This window comes from Carassius gibelio, chromosome A20 (genome assembly GCF_023724105.1).
Source record: "Carassius gibelio isolate Cgi1373 ecotype wild population from Czech Republic chromosome A20, carGib1.2-hapl.c, whole genome shotgun sequence".
In the NCBI taxonomy this organism is placed as follows: domain Eukaryota; kingdom Metazoa; phylum Chordata; class Actinopteri; order Cypriniformes; family Cyprinidae; genus Carassius; species Carassius gibelio.
Window position 1 is genome coordinate 8,318,225 of NC_068390.1, and position 19,527 is coordinate 8,337,751.

A 19,527-nucleotide genomic window follows, 5' to 3' on the forward strand; every position below is an offset into this window, starting at 1 on the left:
TCCCGGTAAATATTCATCCTCCAACTAAAACCAAACTTGCTGACAAGTTCTCTCTATGTTTCCTTGGTCTCGCAGGAGCATTCCCTCCACCAGACGGCCAGAAAGAGCTGGCCTCCCGAGATATGACCCTTGATAATGTTTGGCTGCTTTTCGTCCAAACGTTCGCCTTCGCCTCGGGCTACATGTGGTACAGCGTTCTAAATCACATCTACTGTTGGTTCTTCTGACGGCTCTGAGGAGAGCGTAACACACAGGACGGAGGAGACCTAGAGCCCCGATTGCCATTCTTCTCTGCCGGATAGTCGAATGTACCCCGCAGGACGACTCCAGTTGCTGTTTCTGATCGCGGTCCCCATCCTTACTTCGGACAGACACATCCACCCAATCCCAGCTGCCCACGCAGACATGCGTTTATCCCTTAGATCTGTGTAGAACCAGTTCAACGTTTACACATGCGCGCTCACATGCAGAGAAAAAATTATGCACATCTAAATGTTTACTCATGCACATGTGGAACCCCCCCCCAACACACTCCTTTTATTTTTTTCGTACAATCAAAATTAGGCTCAGGAATAAGCCAGAGATAGATCTGTCAAGTCCTCTTATTTCCCTCATTTTCTGCCACGTGAGCTTCTCCCCCTTTTTATCGTTAACTCTCAAACAGGATGACTGAAGTTGTTTTCAGAGACTGCTGTCCTCTTTGGAAGCGCCACCTCTGGCCTTCATTGCACTATGAATCCTTGTCGCCCCCCTCCCAAAAGAAAGGAAGACACTCGGTGTGTGCTGTCCTCATGTCATTTCATCCTTGTGGCGGTTGACTGGACGCTGTTGTCTATGTCAGTATTGATCGATCGTGATGTTTACACTGACTGAAGGGGGATTCGGTTTTGATGACGCGTCGGGGGGTGAAGGATTTCAAAGACTAACCTGGTTCTTGTTTTAAAACTAGGAGACCGCGTCCTTTGGAGAACTTTACACAGTCAACGCCATACAGACACATCCAAGCGCACCACATGACTGCCGATTCAATAGAACAAATACCACTCACCTCCAAAGTTTTACAAATATTAAGCCATATGCTTATCTTAGGGTCAAAAGGGGGCGGACATTCTAATGACTGAACTTTTGTGTTTGTTCATTGTCCTAAAAGGATTTTAATTTGTTGATTTGTTTTGAGTCTCAAACTGGTCTCATTTCTGTAAATGTGACAGCATAACCTGCCTGTGTGATTGTGTGCGACTGGCTGTTTCTTTTCTCTTTTTATTTTATTTAATTTTTTTTTTAGATGCACATAATGTCTGGTAACTCCATGTTATATCAGTGTGTTGGCAAATATCTGTTTAATCTTTTTCCTCGTTCTGTGGATAATCTTGTGCAGAAAGGAGTCTCACTCTGCGTTTTTACTTCTGAAGCATCATGAATGTTTTAAGACAGACGGAAAGATAGCTGTTAGGATCTTCTGTCCCGGCAGGTGCGTAAGCGTCCCTCAGTGTCTGAGCGTCACCTCGTCTGGTGGCGGTCGTGTGGGCGCATTTCTGTTCATCAAACGAAACCGTCTTAAAACTGCTGCCACACGGAAAGAATCGGAGGCGTAGATTCAATTTGGCGCGGAGGCACAAAATATTTTAGATTAGCTTTAGACTATCTTGAGGAAAACGGAAACGCAAAATTGTGTTTTTCCTGTGTGAAATTGGATGTGTTTGTGTGTGTTAGTGGGGAAGAATGCCATGCTTGAGTCTGTCTATTATGAGCGAGGTCCAGCAATAATGTACTCCAAAATAAATGCCCATGTTGTGGCGTTCTAAAGAAACGATGCTTAGATGTACAAATTAGACATTTGTAGATGAAAACTGTCATTTCCCCCCTTAACCGAAGCCATGTCATCGGTGAAAGTGAACTTTTCTATTTCTATAGCTTGCCAGATTGAAATGTGAATGATGCCAGAAGACTAAAGCCAAGTTAGATGCGGACTGCATTCAGAGCAGGCTACGTCACAGTGAACTTCACCGCGAGGATCTCGGACACTGGCTTCCTTGTTTCGTTCTCGCTGTCTGTCAGATTGAGACATAACATTGTTTTCCTAAGTATGGTTTTATGTTTAAAAAATAATAAAAAAGTGTGAGCTATATCTATATATTAGCAGTTTTAACCAAATTACAATAGAATGGTCCATAATTTTCATTTTGTACTCCTGTTTCTCTCCCTAGCTTCCCAGCCATTTTACAACACACAAATTAAGTGTGCTGGAATAAAAATCATGCGCAGCAGTGACCCACAGGCTCTTCTCTGAGTGTTATTGATCTGAAAACATTCGCCAGAGGTGCATTTGTTCCTCTCTGAATCCTTCTGATCAGACTTGTGGCTTTTAAAGTCAATGTGAATTGCAGCTTTTGTTCTTTGGAATAACGTGCACCAGTGAATCATCCACAGTAAAACATGGATCATGCATTAGATCAGTTTTTATATTTAAACATGCCTCAGCTGCCTGTGTATATTGCACTTTATGTTCAGAAGAACAACCTGAGATGGTTCTTTCTGTGAATAGGGTATAAAAAAGTTCTATTACTTCATCAATAAAAGCACAAAAATATGTTAGATTTGAAACCTAACATTGACAAATTAAGCTAGTTATAATTAATTATACCAACAGTAAAATAAATTAAAAACTTAAGCTACACATTTGAGATCCCATTCATGTATTTATCAAAAATAATATTGAACAAAAGCAAAAGAATGATTTTCCACTTATAATCAGGTGAAGTATGTTTATGTGTTTCTTTGCTGGGTTTGCTGTTCCTGGAAGCCCTCAGAAATAAAGTGTAACCTATACCAGCTCTAATAATGCATCTATTGACATGAAATCATCTTCTTTAGGTCTATCAGGCTTTATGCTCGTATCCTCTAAAGCCTTCCAGTGACATGAACCAGAGAGAGCTTTATGTGAACTTTGTCCCTGCCACACCCAGAAACATTCAGCACCATAAACACACTGCTGCCACCAAGCGGACAAAGTCAATGTGCAGTATATACAGTTTCAGTAACAGTAACGGGCGCATAAGTCGGCAGACTCAGAAGCAGCATTTTTGTTAAAATTAAGTAAAGCATATTGGAGCGCGTTAGAAGAAATGCTAACTAATTATATAAGCTATGTTTTATTGTTTTATTTAAAAATCGAGTCTTTACAGTCGAGTTTTACACTTCAAACCTGTACAATGTTCGCTCTTTATACGCCTGTCCCTTTAAGAATCAGCCTCCCGCTGTTACCGGGCGTTCTCGCGGTTCTTCAGCGCCTGGTAACGTGCAAGCAGTGTCCTTATAAGGACCAATGAGATCACGGCCAACGACCAAGCTCAGCCAATCAGAATCCAGAGTTTGTGCACGCGTTTGAAAATCAGCTTGCTTGTTTCACGACTAGCACAAACAAAAATCTATAACGTTTTGTTTTTAAATTAAAACAATTAAAGTCAAGCACACGAGTGAGCAGAAGTGATTAACCACGGTAAGTGAACTGACTGAGTGAATCCTGCTGTGTTTGTTAGTAGACTCTGCACATAAATCGCTGAACTCAGTTGTATCAGTCTGAAAGTTGGAGCTGTGACGTCACTGTGCGCGTGATGCCGTCCAGAACTGAAGACTATGAGGTCCTGCTCACCATTGGATGTGGATCGTATGGGAAATGCCAGAAAATCAAGAGGAAATCAGATGGAAAGGTCAGTCAGATACAGCTCTCCGTTTAGCATATGTAGTATGGTGTATATGTAGGTAACTGTCATATATGTATGAATAAGTTTGGGATCAGAAAGATTTGTAACCTTAATGTTTTTTTTAAGTCTCTTCTGCTCATCATGGATGCAATTATTTGACCAAAAATACAGAAAAAAATATTATTACCATTTAAAATATTGCTTTTTTTATATGAATGTACTTCAAAATATAATTTATTTCTTTGATGCAAAGCTAAATTTCCATCTGCCATTACTCCAGTCTTCAGTCACATGATCTTTCAGGAACCATACTTGTTATGCTGATTTACTATCAATGTTGCAAACAGTCCTGCTGCTTATATTTCATTTTTTATTTATTTTTGAACCTGTGATACTATTTTCAGGATTAGGCTATTTGATGAATAACGTTAATGTTTGTTTATATATATATATATATATATATATATATATATATATATATATATATATATATATATATATATGCGCGTTGAATATTTTCTGACACCTGTAAGTCTTCATTATCACTTTTTATCAATTTAACACATCCTTGCTGAATAAAAGCAATCATTTCTTTCAAAAGAATTGGAAAGAACTGACCCTAAACTTCTGCACAGTAGTGCGTAATGTTACTAAAGATTTCTATTGTAAATAAATGCTGTTCTTTTCAACTGTTTATTCATTTAAAGAATCCTGAAAAAAGTATTATGGGTTTCTGAATATGTATGTATATATGTATGTGTGTATGTTAGGTAAAAAATGTTAGCCTGAATGCACTGTAAGTCGCTTTGGATAAAAGTGTCTGCTAAATGCATTAATTAATTAATTTATATATATTTAAGCAGCACAAATGTTTCTAACATTGATAATAAATCAGTATATTCGAATGATTTCTGAAAGATCATGTGACACTAAAGTCTGGAGTAATGATGCTGACAATTCAGTTTTAAATCTCAGGAATAAATTACATTTTACAATATATTCACATTAAAAACATTCCTGTTTTTTGTTCTCTCTCTCTCTCTCTCTCTCTCTGTCTCTCTCTGTCTGTGATCAAATAAAAAAGTTGTATATTATATTCATTCATTACATGCAGACTGATATATTTCAAATCTGTATTTCTTTTAATTTTAATGATTATACCTGACAACTAAGGAAAATCCCAAATTCAGTGTATATTACTTAAGACCAACACAAAGAAAGGATTTATAGAAATCTTGGCCAACTGGAAAGTATGAACATGACAAGTTTGAGCATGTACAGCACTCAATACTTGGCGCTTTTTGCCTGAATTACTGCAGCAATGCGTTGTGGCATGGAGTCGATCAGTCTGTGGCACTGCTCAGGTGTTATGAGAGCCCAGGTTGCTCTGATAGTGGCCTTCAGCTCTTCTGCATTGTTGGGTCTGGCATATCACATCTTCCTCTTTACAACAGATTTTCTATGGGGTTAAGGTGAGGCGAGTTTGCTGGCCAATTTAGAACAGGTATACCATGATCCTTAAACCAGGTACTGGTAGTTTTGGCACTGTGTGCAGGTGCCAAGTCCTGTTGGAAAATAAAATCTGCATCTCCATAAAGTTGGTCAGCAGCAGGAAGCATGAAGTGCTCCAAAACTTCCTGGTATATGGCGGTGTTGACCTTGGACCTCAGAAAACACAGTGGACCAATACCAGCAGATGACATGGCACCCCAAACCATCACTGACTGTGGAAACTTTACACTGGACCTCAAGAAACTGGGATTGTGTGCCTGTCCTCTCTTCCTCCAGACACTGGAACCCTGATTTCGAAAGTAAATGCAAAATTTACTTTCATCAGAGAACATAACTCCGCAGCAGCCCAGTCCGTTTTGAAGCGAGACTGTTCTGACGCTGTTTGTTGTTCAATAGTGGCTTTGCACAAGGAATGCGAAGCTGAAACCCATGTCTTTCATACGTCTGTGTGTAGTGATTCTTGAAGCACTGACTCCAGCTGCTGTCCACTCTTTGTGAATCTCCCCCACATTTTTGAATGGGATTTGTTTCACAATCCTCTCCAGGGGGCTGTTATCCCTGTTGCTTGTACACTTTTTTTTTTTCTATCACATCTTCTCCTTCCCTTCACCTCTCCATTAATGTGCTTGGACACAGAGCTCTGTGAACAGCCAGCCTCTTTTGCAATGACCTTTTGTGTCTTGCCCTCCTTGTGCAAGGTGTCAGTGGTCATCTTTTGGACAACTGTCAAGTCAGCAGTCTTCCCCATGATTGTGTAGCCTACAGAACTAGACTGAGAGACCAGTTAAAGGCTTTGCAGGTGTTTTGAGTTAATTAGCAGATTAGAGTGTGGCACCAGGTGTCTTCAATATTGAATCTTTTTACAATATTCTAATTTACTGAGATACTGAATTTGGGATTTTCCTTAGTTGTCAGTTATAATCATCACAAATATATAAATTACACAAATATGTCAAATATTGAAATATGTCAGTCTGTGTGTAAGGAATTAATATAATATACAAGTTATTTTTGACTGGAATTAGTGAAATCAACTTTTTGATGAATTCTAATTATATGACCAGCATCTGTATATGTGTATCAGTTCAAAGTGTGACACCCTTTGTTTGCAGATGCTGTGATATTTTGTGATCTAGTGCAGTGAAATTCACCACTTTCCATGATGTTCCTGTGAATTATCACATTGTAGTCGCTGGTCTCTCATCTTTCAGGTTAATGTGCATCATGTCATCTGATCCCTTTAGATCCTGGTTTGGAAGGTGCTGGACTATGGCACCATGGCCGAGGCAGAGAAACAGATGCTGGTGTCCGAGGTCAATTTGCTTCGTGAGCTGAAGCACCCAAATATCGTCCGATACTATGACAGAATTATAGACCGGACAAACACAAAGTTATATATAGTGATGGAGTACTGTGAGGGTGGAGATCTCGCCAGCCTCATCAACAGATGCATCAAAGACAGGTCAAATGAAGCTACTCGGTGTTTCTACAGGCTTAACTCACCCTTCCAAAAAATTAAAATAAATAGTATGAATTAAAAAGTAATAAATCAGTAGGAAGTGTCTTCAATTTACCTCCATAAAACATGCAGAAACCCTGCTAGTTATTTTGTTGTTTTCCTGCATTACTGCAATGTTGGTTTGTTCCACTTTCTTTGCAGACGGTACCTAGAAGAACAATTCATCCTTCGTGTGATGGCACAGTTGTCCCTGGCTTTAAAAGAGTGTCATGGTAGAAGTAACGGCAGCAGTACAGTTCTTCACCGGGACCTGAAACCCGCAAACATCTTTTTAGATGTCAAACAGAACGTGAAGCTTGGAGATTTTGGTTTAGCTCGGATACTGAACCATGATACAAGCTTTGCTAAAACATTTGTTGGAACTCCATATTACATGTCACCGGCAAGTGTCCTTTCATCTTTCATTTAAATGTGAAAGGGAAATTTATGATGAAAATATAAACTGAACTGTAATAATAAATATAAATCACTGATTGTGGGGAGGGAAAATGAGATGCAATAGTTCACCCAAAACGTACTAACCTTAACCTCTTCACTGGTATTTCTTTGAACAATGTTCACTCAGAATTTACTAGCAAATTTCACAAATAATAAAAAAGAAATGGCAAGTGACATCGAATAAAACATGACATCTTAAATTAGAAAGAATGAAATTGTATTTTCTTATAAAACATCTTTAAAAATTTACTTTTTACAGTGCATGACTGACTTTTCTTTTTTCTTTTTTCTTCTTCTGACTTTCACACAATTTTTAATTGCAAACTGTACTGCAAAAGAAAGTAAGTCATAAGGGTGAGTAAATGGATGACTGGGTTTGAATTTATGGGTAAAATAAGTAAATTTTCATAGACCGACGTTAGACACACTTGTGTCATATTGTGCTTTTTGACCCAAGCCTCTTCAAGAACACTCCTGAGGGACTGGAATGAGTCCAACCTAAACAAACTAACAACACTGTTGTTAAATGTTCATGTCATGGCATGCATGAGTAACTATTTTTGCCACAGATTCATCATGATAGTTCTTATTGTCAGGACTTAGCTGTGTCTGTTTTATTCATATTTATCTGCTTTTATATTCACAGGAACAAATTAATTGCATGTCCTACAATGAAAAATCAGATATATGGTCTTTGGGATGTTTACTCTATGAACTATGTGCTTTATCGTAAGTATACATGTATTATTTTTCTTCTAATATGATTACACTGAAATCGGTTGCATCCAAACTTGTCCATCCAAACTTTTTTTTTTTTTTTTTTTTTTTTTTGAAGTCCACCATTTACGGCATACAACCAAACCGAGCTGGCTGTTAAAATCAGAGAAGGAAAGTTTCGAAGAATCCCATACCGATTCTCTGACGACCTGAACACACTCCTTTCAAAAATGCTCAACTTAAAGGTAAACACATTTTTGGCAGGAGGACCACATTACATGTTTTTATTTTTCAGTAGAACTTGTCAGAAGACCAAAATCAAAGTGATGTGGGTTCCAGGGGTTCACATTGCGCTGTATGCCGTTTTGTCACTTTCTGCCTGGCTGTTATCTTTTGTTAGGACTATCTGAGGCCCTCGGTGGAGTCCATTCTGCAGAACAGCTTGATCTCGGGCTGTGTAGCCCAGGAGCAGAAGAGGCACAGATCAGTGGATGTAGAGCAGCCCAAACATCCAGAGCCGTCGCTTCTAGCAGATCTGCGGCTGAAGGAGCAGATTCTACGCGAGCGTGAGCAGGTCCTCACAGAGCGAGAGCAGAGACTAGAGCGTAAGTCTGCTTGATCTTATTAGGCCTCTTTGCATCCAGAAACCAAAGTCTTTTGAGTTTGGAATGACATGACGAAGACTACATTCTAGCTGAACTGACGCAATATTGCTTATTGGCAAGATATTTCATAAAGTGAGCTTATAGTATGTTTAACCTTTTACTTTTTTTCCAGAAAGGGAACAGGAGCTGTGTGTCCGAGAACAGCAGTCAAATGAAAAGCTGGCCAGGTTAATATACATCTTTGCTGAGCTGGTCATTTGAATGTATTAAATATTAGTAGTAATAACAGTAGTAGTGTGCTGCATAACTAGCTATAGCCACTGGTTGACACATGGTATATAATGTTGATAATATGTGGTTGTAATTGTTCTCTGTCAGAGCTGAGAGCTTGTTGAAGGCGTATAATTTGGTCCGGCAGCAGAGGGCACTGTCTCTACTCAGTGCCAGTGACACAGGTATAAAACCATTAAATGCTATGTATATAGAGATGAGTGACTGAATGTTGTTTTCTTTTCTTATTTCAGTGCTCTCTGTTAATGTTCAAGGTTAAGTGCCTGGTATTTGTTTATATAACTCTATTGGTCAAGAGTTTGGAATAATTACAATTTTTAAATGGTTTGTATGCAACAAACTATCATATTAGAGTAATTTCTGAAGGATCATGTGACACTGAAGACTGAAGTAATGATGTGGAAAATTCAGCTTTGCATCACAAACAATACTTGTGAAGGCTGAAGAGTGCAGTGTGCAGAAACAAGGAAAGCATGACTCATAGCCGGCAGGATTTGGGTTACAGATCCTGTCATGAAAGAAAATACTTGTATAGTTGTTGTTGTTTTTACCTTTATAAAATGAGAATGACATGGTTCTGTCTTTTGACAGAGAACGAAGAGAACCTCTCCCCAGGAAAGAAGCGGGTTCACTTTTCAGGAAACGGAAAGGAAAACGGCAGACCTGAGAGCAGACTGATCGCTAAACCTCAAGAACATTGTCTTGTAAAGAGGCACCAATGTGCTAACATGCGTATCCAAACTCTTGATGAAGAGGAAAAGATGCATTCAGCAAAGCCCAGAGAAATGCAGGGCATCCGCTAAATATGAACGACAATTTACTACTGAAAGTGGTGCATTAGTGTGATCAAGAGTCTAATTACAGTTGTTCACATTAGGAAATAAGATTTCTGCTTTTATTTATGTGCAGCATTTGTACAGTACAGCGGAACAAAACATTTGTGGACATTACACTGGGTTATTTCATCAAAGATAATGTGCTGTATTCTTGTCAATGTATATATATTTTATTACCTGGATTGTTTTATTGGGATTTGCTATTTTATCATCAGAATAAAGTGTTGATTGATATTATCAGTCTTGTTTTTATTAATTTAAAATTTAGAATATTTTTTGCTTTGGGCTCCATAACTTTGTCATACAGATCGGAGTTTCACTGCTCTAGGGATACTCTGAACTTAGTAATTTAGTTCTTCGTTTTTCTAAAACAGAGTTAAATTTTCCACGATCCCAAGTTTTTAAGCCAATCGCAGGCGAGTGTGGGCGTGGCCAGAGAATGAGCGTGTTCGTTCCATGTCTTTCTCGCTTCGTGTGGAAAGTTCACTGGTCCGGGTGCAAACTTTCAGGCAGCCGTCTGCAGACGGAAGACGGACTCTATAACTGGACAGAAATCGGGTCCCCAGCGCTCATTACACACGGATCGAAGTGGCGCTTACGGTCTGTCGGTCGAAACGAGTTCAGTTACGAGATCTTAACCTCGAAGGGCTGTCGTGTTCATTTAAAGCTTTGTTTCGTGTTCTGCTCGCGGTGGAATCATGGCCTGTGCGCCGAACCGGGCGCGCCTTCTGTGCATGCTGTCGCTCACCTTCGGCTTTTTCATCGTGGAGGTGGTGGTGAGCCGGGTCACGTCTTCTTTAGCGATGCTGTCGGACTCCTTTCATATGCTGTCGGACGTGATCGCGCTGATCGTGGCTCTGGTCGCGGTGCGTTTCGCGGAGAAGACCCAGTCCACACACAAAAACACGTTCGGCTGGATCCGGGCCGAGGTGATGGGCGCGCTGGTCAACGCCGTGTTCCTCACCGCGCTCTGCTTCACCATCATCCTGGAGGCCATCGAGCGCTTCACGGAGCCTAAGGAGATCGAGCAGCCCTTGGTGGTGATCACGGTGGGGGTTCTGGGGCTGCTGGTCAACCTGCTCGGGCTCTGTCTCTTTCACGGACACGCCGGAGGCGGAGGACACGGACATTCCCACGGAGAACGCAAGAACGGGAAGGTTCGCCGGTGTGAGACGCTGGAGGACGGTCGGTCCGCGGCCGAGGAGACCAATAATCTGGTCGGGGATAACAACAGCCCAAATAGTGTTAATCACGACAAGAAAAAAGCCGATAAATCAGGTTAGTTGTCAATAAAACTTATAAGACATGTAAAACACTAGTTAGATATCTTTATGATTCAAAACAAACGAGATCAGGAGTGTATAGATCATGTTAAAGTCGGATGATGTACGACGAAACGTGTGGAAATCTTTCCTCTCGGGGCTTTTGTTTCTTGTTTGTTAACCTGAATCCACTGGCAACAATCCCATCGAGACAAAGCGACTGTTCTCCCCATTTACTCCTCCTCAAACCTGGATGACCCTGCTCTGTGGGAGATCGATTGAGAAATGTGTCTGTCAGGGCAACCAAAACTATTTGTTTAAAGGTTAAACAGGAAGGGAGAATTGGGCATTTTTGTGTATTTATTTATTTTATTTATCTAAAGAAGAGGTCAAGAACCCAGCAAAACTAACCGTACTGCTTAGGCTGCTTTTTGCTGTTTATCTATTTATTTTTTTTAGCAGGGTTGACCTCCACTAAATGTAACGATTACCGTGGTTTCCGCTAACATATAGGTACTTCAACCCTTTATTACTACAGTCGAATTGTGGTAACTTTGTATTGGCCACCACTGTGAACCTTCTTATAGATGGATGCAGGGATTGGTAATTAGGTACATTTTAAGGAGACCGTGTGGGAATCTGGGGTCCCAGTGCTGTTGGACATGATCACTGATCACACCTGTCACAGCTTTGTTGATGGTTCTGGTATTTGTTTGGGGGCTGTCCAAAATAGCCTCTAATCTAAGCCAAGTATTCTGTGGTCAGCTAACGGTGTGACACACCCAACATCAGTGAACTAGTGGTGATGATAACCGACTGCATCTGGGTCAGTTAGTTGTGCTTCAACACCTCAAAGGCTACAGTCAACTGCTAAATAGCATACATTCTGTTATATTAATGATCTGAAGCCTCCGTTTCCAAAGCTTCTGTGTATTTTGATGGGACATTGATATTGAGGCTTTTGGAAGAATATTACATTTGTTGTCACACCGAAGACGAGAAATAACTGTAACGTTTTAATAATTGTACTAATTCTGAGAACAGGGAAGTCCATGGTACACCTATAACAATAATGTCATACAGGAACAGTATCATTGGAATCACTTTCAAAATTATTATTATATATATATTTTTTCAGTTGATGAAAACTTTTGACAGCCATTGGGATCCACTGGGGATGTGCACAATTTATCATGGACAGCCATATCTTAATTAAAGGGACAGTTCACCCAAAAATGTCGTAATTTACTGAGTGCTTTCTTATGTTGAACATAAATGAAGATATTTTGAAGACTGCTGGTAATCAAACAGTTGGTGGTTCCCATTGACTTCCATTTGTATTTTTCCTACCATGGAAGTCAATGGGAACCACAAACTGTTTGATTACCAGCAGTCTTCAAAAAATCTTTTTAGAATGCCCATATAACTCAAGTTTTGCAAGCAGAAAATATTATTGTATTATATATATTTATATATTATCTCTCTTTTAGTGCTGTTTTCCCAAATATTGGCACGTGAGCTTAATCACAAATGTTATATTGATTTTATACAACAGGTAAATTTCATTCTAGCTTTCTTTCTCCTCTGTAGAGATGTGTCCCAGTGACAGCCTGGATTTGCAGATTAACAGCAGCGATCCGTACGAAGAGCTTGACAATGGACAAGACTCGGCATCCCAGCTCAACATGCGGGGGGTTTTCCTGCACGTCCTGGGCGACGCTCTCGGCTCAGTCATCGTGGTGATCAACGCCACCATCTTCACCTTCGTATGGAAGCCATGCCCCCCGGGCATTACCTGTGAGAACCCTTGTGTAGACCAACTATGCGCAGGCCCTATACTCAATAGCAGCAGTGCAGCATCCAACACCCCCTTACATGTAGCGGGACCCTGCTGGGTATTGTATCTCGACCCCACCCTCTGCATCATTATGGTCTTCATCCTTCTCTACACCACATACCCATTGTTGAAGGAGTCTGCACTTATCCTGCTACAGACCGTACCCAAGCAAATCGACATGCATCAGCTCAAAGCTCGCCTGCAGGATCTGGAGGGTGTGCTGGCGGTGCACGAGCTGCACATCTGGCTGCTAGCAGGCAGTCGCATCATTGCCACCGCGCACATTAAATGCCAAGACCCCACGTCCTACATGGACGTAGCCAAGCGCATCAAGGACTTTTTCCACAATGAGGGCATCCACGCTACAACCATTCAACCGGAATTCGTATCGATGAACTCGGAGTCTCGCATTTCACTCTGCGAGCTCTCCTGTAGAACGCAGTGCGCCCCGAAGCTCTGCTGTGGATCCGCCGATGCTGCAAAGCCTCCTGATGGAGCCGCAGAACCGAAGAAACCATGTGAAGCTATAACCCCAACGGTAACCAGTACTACATCTGCTGCATCTCTGGAGATCATCAGTGAGTCTGTGGAGGAAACAAGCAGGCCAGAATCCGTTAGGGGTGTGGAATCGTCATTGTAATTGGGGAGCAGGTTCGGTTCTGTTCTCTTAAGGGCGCTGATGTATATTGGCTCAGCTGACTGATTTCTGCAATGCTGGGAGAAGAACTGAGCCCTAATGCACTCATGATAACACACACACATATATATACATAACGATACCACTCCAACATAAAGACAATATAATAGGCTGGAGACCTAGGCTGGCCTCCTCTTTTCATGTATCCTCTCCTCTGTCTGTGCCAAAGCTTCTTTTCATACAGGACACCAGACACTTGCGTCTTTCCTGTGGATTGTAACGCAACGACATGCAATTTTAATGTTCAGCTGCTGGACCAAGTAGAAATTTCTGGACCAGTTTTTTTTTCATCCTTCATACTAGTTTTTTTTTTTTTAACTTTCAGTCTTGTGACAACTGTATTAATTTACGTATTTAAGTTATTGTGAATTTTTTTCAAAAAGCTTTTTGTGAGATTTACATTTGGTGATATTAGAGATTAAAAAAAAAAAGAATTTTTGCCTTTCACAACCAATGATCTGTACGTTAATCAAGTATTTTTTTAGATGATGTTTTTCAAAGATTGCTATTCAGTCTTTCACTTTTTTTGTTTAGAAAATCGTTTTTATTAGACATCAGAAGACCTGTGGACCATATTTCATGCCTAGAATTCAAACTGTTGTGTTATAGTGCTGAATCTAGTCAGGGTAGGAACAAGACAAACCTTCTTATATTGGTATTTATAAAAACTGATGCCTCGTTTATTTTATTGCTGTCAATCAAAACAAGAGGTGAAAATGCTGTGTTTTTTAATTTTATTTTTTTATGTGGGACTTCTGGATGGTGATATTTTTTTGTCCATGCTGTCATAAAAATGAAGGGACCTCCTTAGATTTGTGGAAACCATTAATTTGTGCATGACCAAATATACATAAGATTATATGGAAAGCTTTGAGAAACCAAACAAAATTTGTAAACCAAAAGACAAGGGAGTACATACATTTAGTCGCACATCTTCTCAGTGGCCTTCAGTATGAAAAAAGCATCTACTATCAGCTCTTCACAACAATATTTATATCTGCAAACTTTAGCATTTAGTGAAAATATGCCATTTATGGGGAAAAAAAGAAGTACTAGTCTTTATTATTAGTTGTTGTGAATTTCTCCTGAGGGAGTGTTTGTATCACTGAATATTATAAATTACTATGCCATCTGAAATGTTTTTGATATATTACTGTCAAATGTGTCATTGTGAATTAAAGATACTTGTTTGGTATTGTTTGATTCAAGTCTGTTGTCACTTTTTTTTTTTTTTTTTTTTTTTTTTTTAGGAAAGTTGATTTGTGAGGTTTATTTGATTTGTCCAATTAATGAATAGAATAAGACCCTTAAACACTGCACAATCAAAGTAAAATCTCTATGCAAATTATAATTTAGGCCAAGTCAACTTTAAAAGTAGGCCAAGATGAAAAATGTTAAAAAGCAGCTAGGGGGCATCAGACTTCATTTCAGTTTCAGTTTTAAATCTACTAAGTGTTACAAAGCTGAAAATGATTAGAGATAAAAAACCATTTAAGAACATAGTACACATTGAGTAAACTAAAAAAATTGTCAGCGCTACGAAGTCAGTTAAAAAGGTCATATGATGCGAAGTTTTTCAAGTTTCTTTTTAGTGTTTACAAGCTGTTTGTGAATAGATAAGATCCCTAAAGTTGCAAAGACTATAGTCTCAAACCAAAAGAGATATTCTTTTCTCCATGCCCTCCTTTAAACATGCTCTCACGTCTACATCATTGTGTGGGAAGATTTGTATAGCATCACCCAAACGTACACGCAAAGAAAGAAGGTGTAACTTTTTTTTCTCGCTGTAGTATTGTTGCTGCCATCACCATGTTGGTTTTGTTGTGAAAGAAAACCTACTTTGTTTGGGCTTCCAGAAGAGGGCATGGCTAGAAATCAGTGGTTTAGTTGTATTTACAACACTGTTCCAGAACAGTTCAACCCAAATATTCAGATGTGTGTAGCTCATTATATGGAGGACTGTTTCCTCACCCAGGAGACTAGAGTACAATGCCGGCTGTTCTGACTCACAGACTGTAAGTACGTTTACATATTTAAAGGATTTGCCACTGATGATTCAAACTCGAGTTTTGAGTAGTGTAGAATAACACTTTGATTCTCCTATCACAAATGCAGACATGGTTTTGTTTATGTAACGCAATGTGTAAAAATACAGTATAAGGGGCCGTTCACATATCGCGCCTAAAAATGCACGGAAAACGCTAGGCGCGCTGCTTTCTCCTTTCCGAAGCGCTACTGAGGCGTCTGCCGTTGCTAAGCAACAATGACGCGCTCTCTCCATGAAGATGCGGAAATTTCAGCAAAGGATAAATGGATTTGCAGCACTAAAAATCGCTTTCAGTAGCTCTGCTACTAAATTTATTTAAAAATGGCAATCCATATACAGCTATGATCAGCTGTTCCTTCATCTTGGCTGAGCTTTCAACGTTGTTACAGTAAAGGGTGAAACTGATTGGTTAGTTCTTGTCACATGACCCGCAGAGCGCTTGCGGCTCTCTGAAAAGTTGAGATGTTTTTAACTCGATGCGGTGTGGAGGCGAATGGAAAAAAAATGAGCACGTTGAGCGCGTATTGCACGCGTCTACTTTGGAAATAACGAACTTGAGCACGCAAAAGACGCAATATGTGAACTTAGTCATTATAATCCATAATAATGTCCCCACTGGATGCAGCAAATGGCTTGTAATGGGCTTTAATGTTTCTGTCTTGTGGCACCAGTGTTCTGACCGGGACATACATCTCAGTATGTTAAGGGGCGTAAGATTTCGTCACACACTTGAGGTATTTGGCCAATCAGAGCACACCTCGCTTTTCAAAACGATGAGCTTTGTAAAAATCAACATGTTTCAGAAGGTGAGGCATAGAGGATAAACAATCATGTACAGTATGAGGAAAATAATGTGTTTTTTTTAACCTTATACCACATAAACATTTCATTACACAAAATAAACCATCATGTAACCCCTTTAAATAGTGATGTAACCAATAAATGTTTTGTTTGCTTCGATAATAGCAAATTAATCTTCAGGTAGATTATACACATATTCATACCATCTCCCTTTTGAATGTGGAGGGTAAGATATTTTTTTGGAATATTGGCAAGCAGACTCACCACCTTTCTGCTGAGCAACAATTATATTGACACCTCAGTAGAGAAGGGGGGAGTTCCAGGAGTTCCAGGGTGTATCGAGCATACAAGCATCATTTCAATGATAATTGAGGATGCAAAGCGCAACCATGGAGATCTTGCAGTCCTGTGGTTCAATATATCCAATGCATATGGAACTGTCCCTCACAAGCTGGTGGATCTCACACTACATGCGTACCATGTCCCAGAGAAAGTCCAGCACCTCCTGCAGGAGTATTTCAATCGTTTTAGGATGCGATTCACCTGTGGGGACTTCACCACCAGCTGGCAGTGGTTGGAAAAAGGAATCGTAACTGGATGCACCATCTCGGTCCTCTTGTTTGCAGCTGCAATGAACCTCCTGGTTAAGACAGTGGAGAAGCCTAGAAGAGGTGCAGTTCTGGCAAGCGGGATTCAGCAGGCTCCAGTTAAGGCATTCATGGATGACCTGACTATAACGGCAAGATAATTTCCAGAAGGTCGGTGGATTGTGGAAGACCTATGCAAGATTATTGCAGGCGCCATGATGGAGTTTAAGCCAGCAATGTCGAGGAGCATTGTGCTGAGAAAAGGAGGCGTGCATTAACAGTTTCGCTTCAGGATTGGAGAAGATCTCATCCTCACTGTCAGTGAGAGACCCGTTAAGAGCTTGGGAAAATGGTTCAGAGTGGAATTGAGTGACCAAGAGAGTGTGAAGGAGATGCTTGGGCAGGCGGAAGCTTGGATGCGAGTGGGCTACCTGGAAGATTTAAACTCTGGGGCAACCAGCATGGTGTGCTTCCAAGACTTCTTTGGCCACTGTTTATGTATGAAGTACCATTAACAACAGTTGAAGCCTTGGAAAGGAGGACCAACACCTTCATTCCCAGATGTCTGTCAGTCCGCAAAAGCCTTTCTTCAATCAGCCTGTACAGCTCGGGAAGCAATTTACAGTTTCCATTAACATGTGTGGTTGAAGAGTTTAAGGTGGCCAAAGCCCGGCAGGTGATAACGCTTCATGCAGTACAGACCAATTGGCCCGCAAGGCAGATATCACCATCTGCACAGGACGGAAATGGTCAGCAAGCAGGGCTGTGGCAGATGCAGAGGCAAGACTACGCTACAAAGACATCGTGGGGATGGTCAACCAAGGCAGGTTGGGCCTAGGAGTTATAACTAGAGCTAGGTTGAGGGACGCTAATGCTAAAGGTCACTGCAGCTTTCAGGAAGAGCTCCATATGGTGGAGGAGGAGGGTAGGCAAGTAAGGGCAGCCGGAAGATCCAAGGAAGATCATTGGGGTGGAGGGATATATGGTGGATGGAAGAGAATAGGATAAAATTCCTCCTGTGCTCCACATACGATGTCCTACCAACACCAGTGAATCTCCATCGTTGGGGCTGGTTGAGAGCCCAAACTGCACATTGTGTGGGAAACTGGCCAGCCTTGAACATGTGTTATCATCATGTCAAGCTAGCCTGGCTGATGGAAATTTCAGATGGAGACATGACCAGATACTTGCCGAGCTGGCTACAGGTCTGGAGGAAGAGAAAAGGAAGACTCTCAACATCACGAGGACGATAGCACCCCATATGATCAGGTTTGTTAGAGCGGACGATAGCTCCAGAGGGACATCGACTGGCTCAGGAATCCTGACATCCGCTATTGACTGGGACATGAGAGTTGGACTTGTAATGTACGAGTGTTGGCCATCACCTCAAATAGGTGGCTGGGATCTTACCAAGCCATTGAGGTGAGAGTGATGATCCTATCGTATTTCAGACTACACATATGGTGTAATGTGAATTTATAAGTCATGGTATGTAACATGGAATCAGTTATCGTTTGATCGTTTGCTGTCGGATGCACTAGGAGGGCTCATTTATTCAGTGACACTCCAGTTGGTAAATGTATAGCAATATGAACATTTCGAGCAAGACCTGGCTTGATCCTCACATTGTTTGCTGTAACTGCTGACAACTCTACCTTTGCTACAAAAACCTTGCCATATTAGCAATTTATCAAATGTCCTGCAAATAATGGAGAGTTGGATGGCAAAAGATGTTATTCAGCCAAAAAGATCTTATATTGCAAAAGCAGTTTCTATGTAGCTCTATGCTGACATTACATTCCAGCTTCCACTTTTTCCATTAAAAAGTGGTTTCACTTCGACAATGGCGTGTCAATGTGCCACAAACATTGACTGCATTTTTAAAAATCTAATATCCTTGAAAATATTTGTGAAATGGAAAGGTAAATAGTATTGTCTATTTTGTTTCAGTTTAAAAACTTAGGTTTGAAAACAAACTATGGATAAAGTGTAAGGTTTGTGGTTGAAGAGACTTTTAACACAACTCTGGTTTGAGGAAATGTGACCGAAAGAGACTCCTTTCAGGATGTTATTGCAGAACCTTGAGTCATGATGGAAACTATATAGCTAAAAAAAAAAAAAAATAGGAGAGAGAAAGTCATTCCCACTGCATAAAAGCCACTCGCAGCCTGATAATGCATCCTACACAGCAGCACATGGCCTCATCAAAGCTGTCACATGACTCTATAACGAGAGGTTCAGCAAAACCTGCCTTTCATAATGAACCAACACCTGTTTCACAGCCGAAAGATTCACATTAGAAGTGTTTTTCTAATACATCACACAGTAGTGTGTGGATTCATGCCAGCATTAATAAAGCACAACTCCCTCACACCTTCAGCACTCATTCATCCCTATATAAAAGCTTTACTACCACTGAACATCATACTCTCTGAGATAAAGTGTCACACAAGTCCATAGTTTTTGAATGTCATGCTACTTCTGCTATATTTTCACACTTAAAACAATCATTTGGTTTTCTTCTTGTACCATTTTTCCAAAATGTATGAATAGAAATAAGTAGCTGGCAGTTCTCTCCCAAGTGTGTGTGTTAAAATTTCCACTACTCAAGTCATAATTACAAGTTTGTCATGTTTATCACGGAGGAACAGGGATCATGGAGGACAACAAGTTC

At 40.4% G+C, this 19,527-nt stretch overlaps 3 protein-coding genes across 4 annotated transcripts in view; all 3 read left to right on the forward strand.

Annotated features, from left to right (window-relative positions):
• Window positions 1–2,277, forward strand: part of LOC127938094 (acyl-CoA:lysophosphatidylglycerol acyltransferase 1-like) — a 29,839-nt gene extending 27,562 nt beyond the window's left edge. Inside the window, exon 8 of the mRNA XM_052534503.1 lies at window positions 76–2,277. Coding sequence (XP_052390463.1) covers window positions 76–227 — 152 coding nt within the window. The 3' untranslated portion in view covers window positions 228–2,277. The remainder of the gene's footprint in view (window positions 1–75) is intronic.
• A 1,058-nt stretch (window positions 2,278–3,335) lies between these two features.
• LOC127938093 (serine/threonine-protein kinase Nek2) lies at window positions 3,336–9,859 on the forward strand. 2 transcript variants are annotated; one of them, XM_052534501.1, is made up of 10 exons: window positions 3,336–3,499; window positions 3,579–3,710; window positions 6,461–6,678; window positions 6,877–7,117; window positions 7,820–7,902; window positions 8,009–8,135; window positions 8,291–8,495; window positions 8,668–8,722; window positions 8,874–8,950; window positions 9,378–9,859. In XM_052534501.1, exons 2-10 carry the CDS (start codon window positions 3,615–3,617, stop codon window positions 9,587–9,589), a joined length of 1,314 nt encoding a protein of 437 aa, XP_052390461.1. In that variant the 5' UTR covers window positions 3,336–3,499; window positions 3,579–3,614; the 3' UTR covers window positions 9,590–9,859. The 2 variants fall into 2 exon arrangements, with proteins under 2 accessions (XP_052390461.1, XP_052390462.1); XM_052534502.1 differs by having other exon boundaries at window positions 3,347–3,499; window positions 3,570–3,710.
• A 221-nt stretch (window positions 9,860–10,080) lies between these two features.
• LOC127938092 (zinc transporter 1) lies at window positions 10,081–14,621 on the forward strand. The gene is made up of 2 exons (XM_052534500.1): window positions 10,081–10,900; window positions 12,475–14,621. The coding sequence occupies exons 1-2, from the start codon at window positions 10,321–10,323 to the stop codon at window positions 13,359–13,361; spliced, it is 1,467 nt and encodes a 488-aa protein (XP_052390460.1). The 5' UTR covers window positions 10,081–10,320; the 3' UTR covers window positions 13,362–14,621.
• Window positions 14,622–19,527: the final 4,906 nt, after the last annotated feature.

Coding starts and splice junctions, on each gene's coding strand:
- LOC127938093 (XM_052534501.1), top strand. CDS start 3,615: ATGCCGTCCAGAACTGAAGACTATGAGGTCCTGCTCACCATTGGATGT. Junction 7,118..7,819: donor CTCCATATTACATGTCACCG/GCAAGTGTCCTT, acceptor TTATATTCACAG/GAACAAATTAATTGCATGTC. Junction 8,496..8,667: donor GCGAGAGCAGAGACTAGAGC/GTAAGTCTGCTT, acceptor CTTTTTTTCCAG/AAAGGGAACAGGAGCTGTGT.
- LOC127938092 (XM_052534500.1), top strand. CDS start 10,321: ATGGCCTGTGCGCCGAACCGGGCGCGCCTTCTGTGCATGCTGTCGCTC. Junction 10,901..12,474: donor GAAAAAAGCCGATAAATCAG/GTTAGTTGTCAA, acceptor TCTCCTCTGTAG/AGATGTGTCCCAGTGACAGC.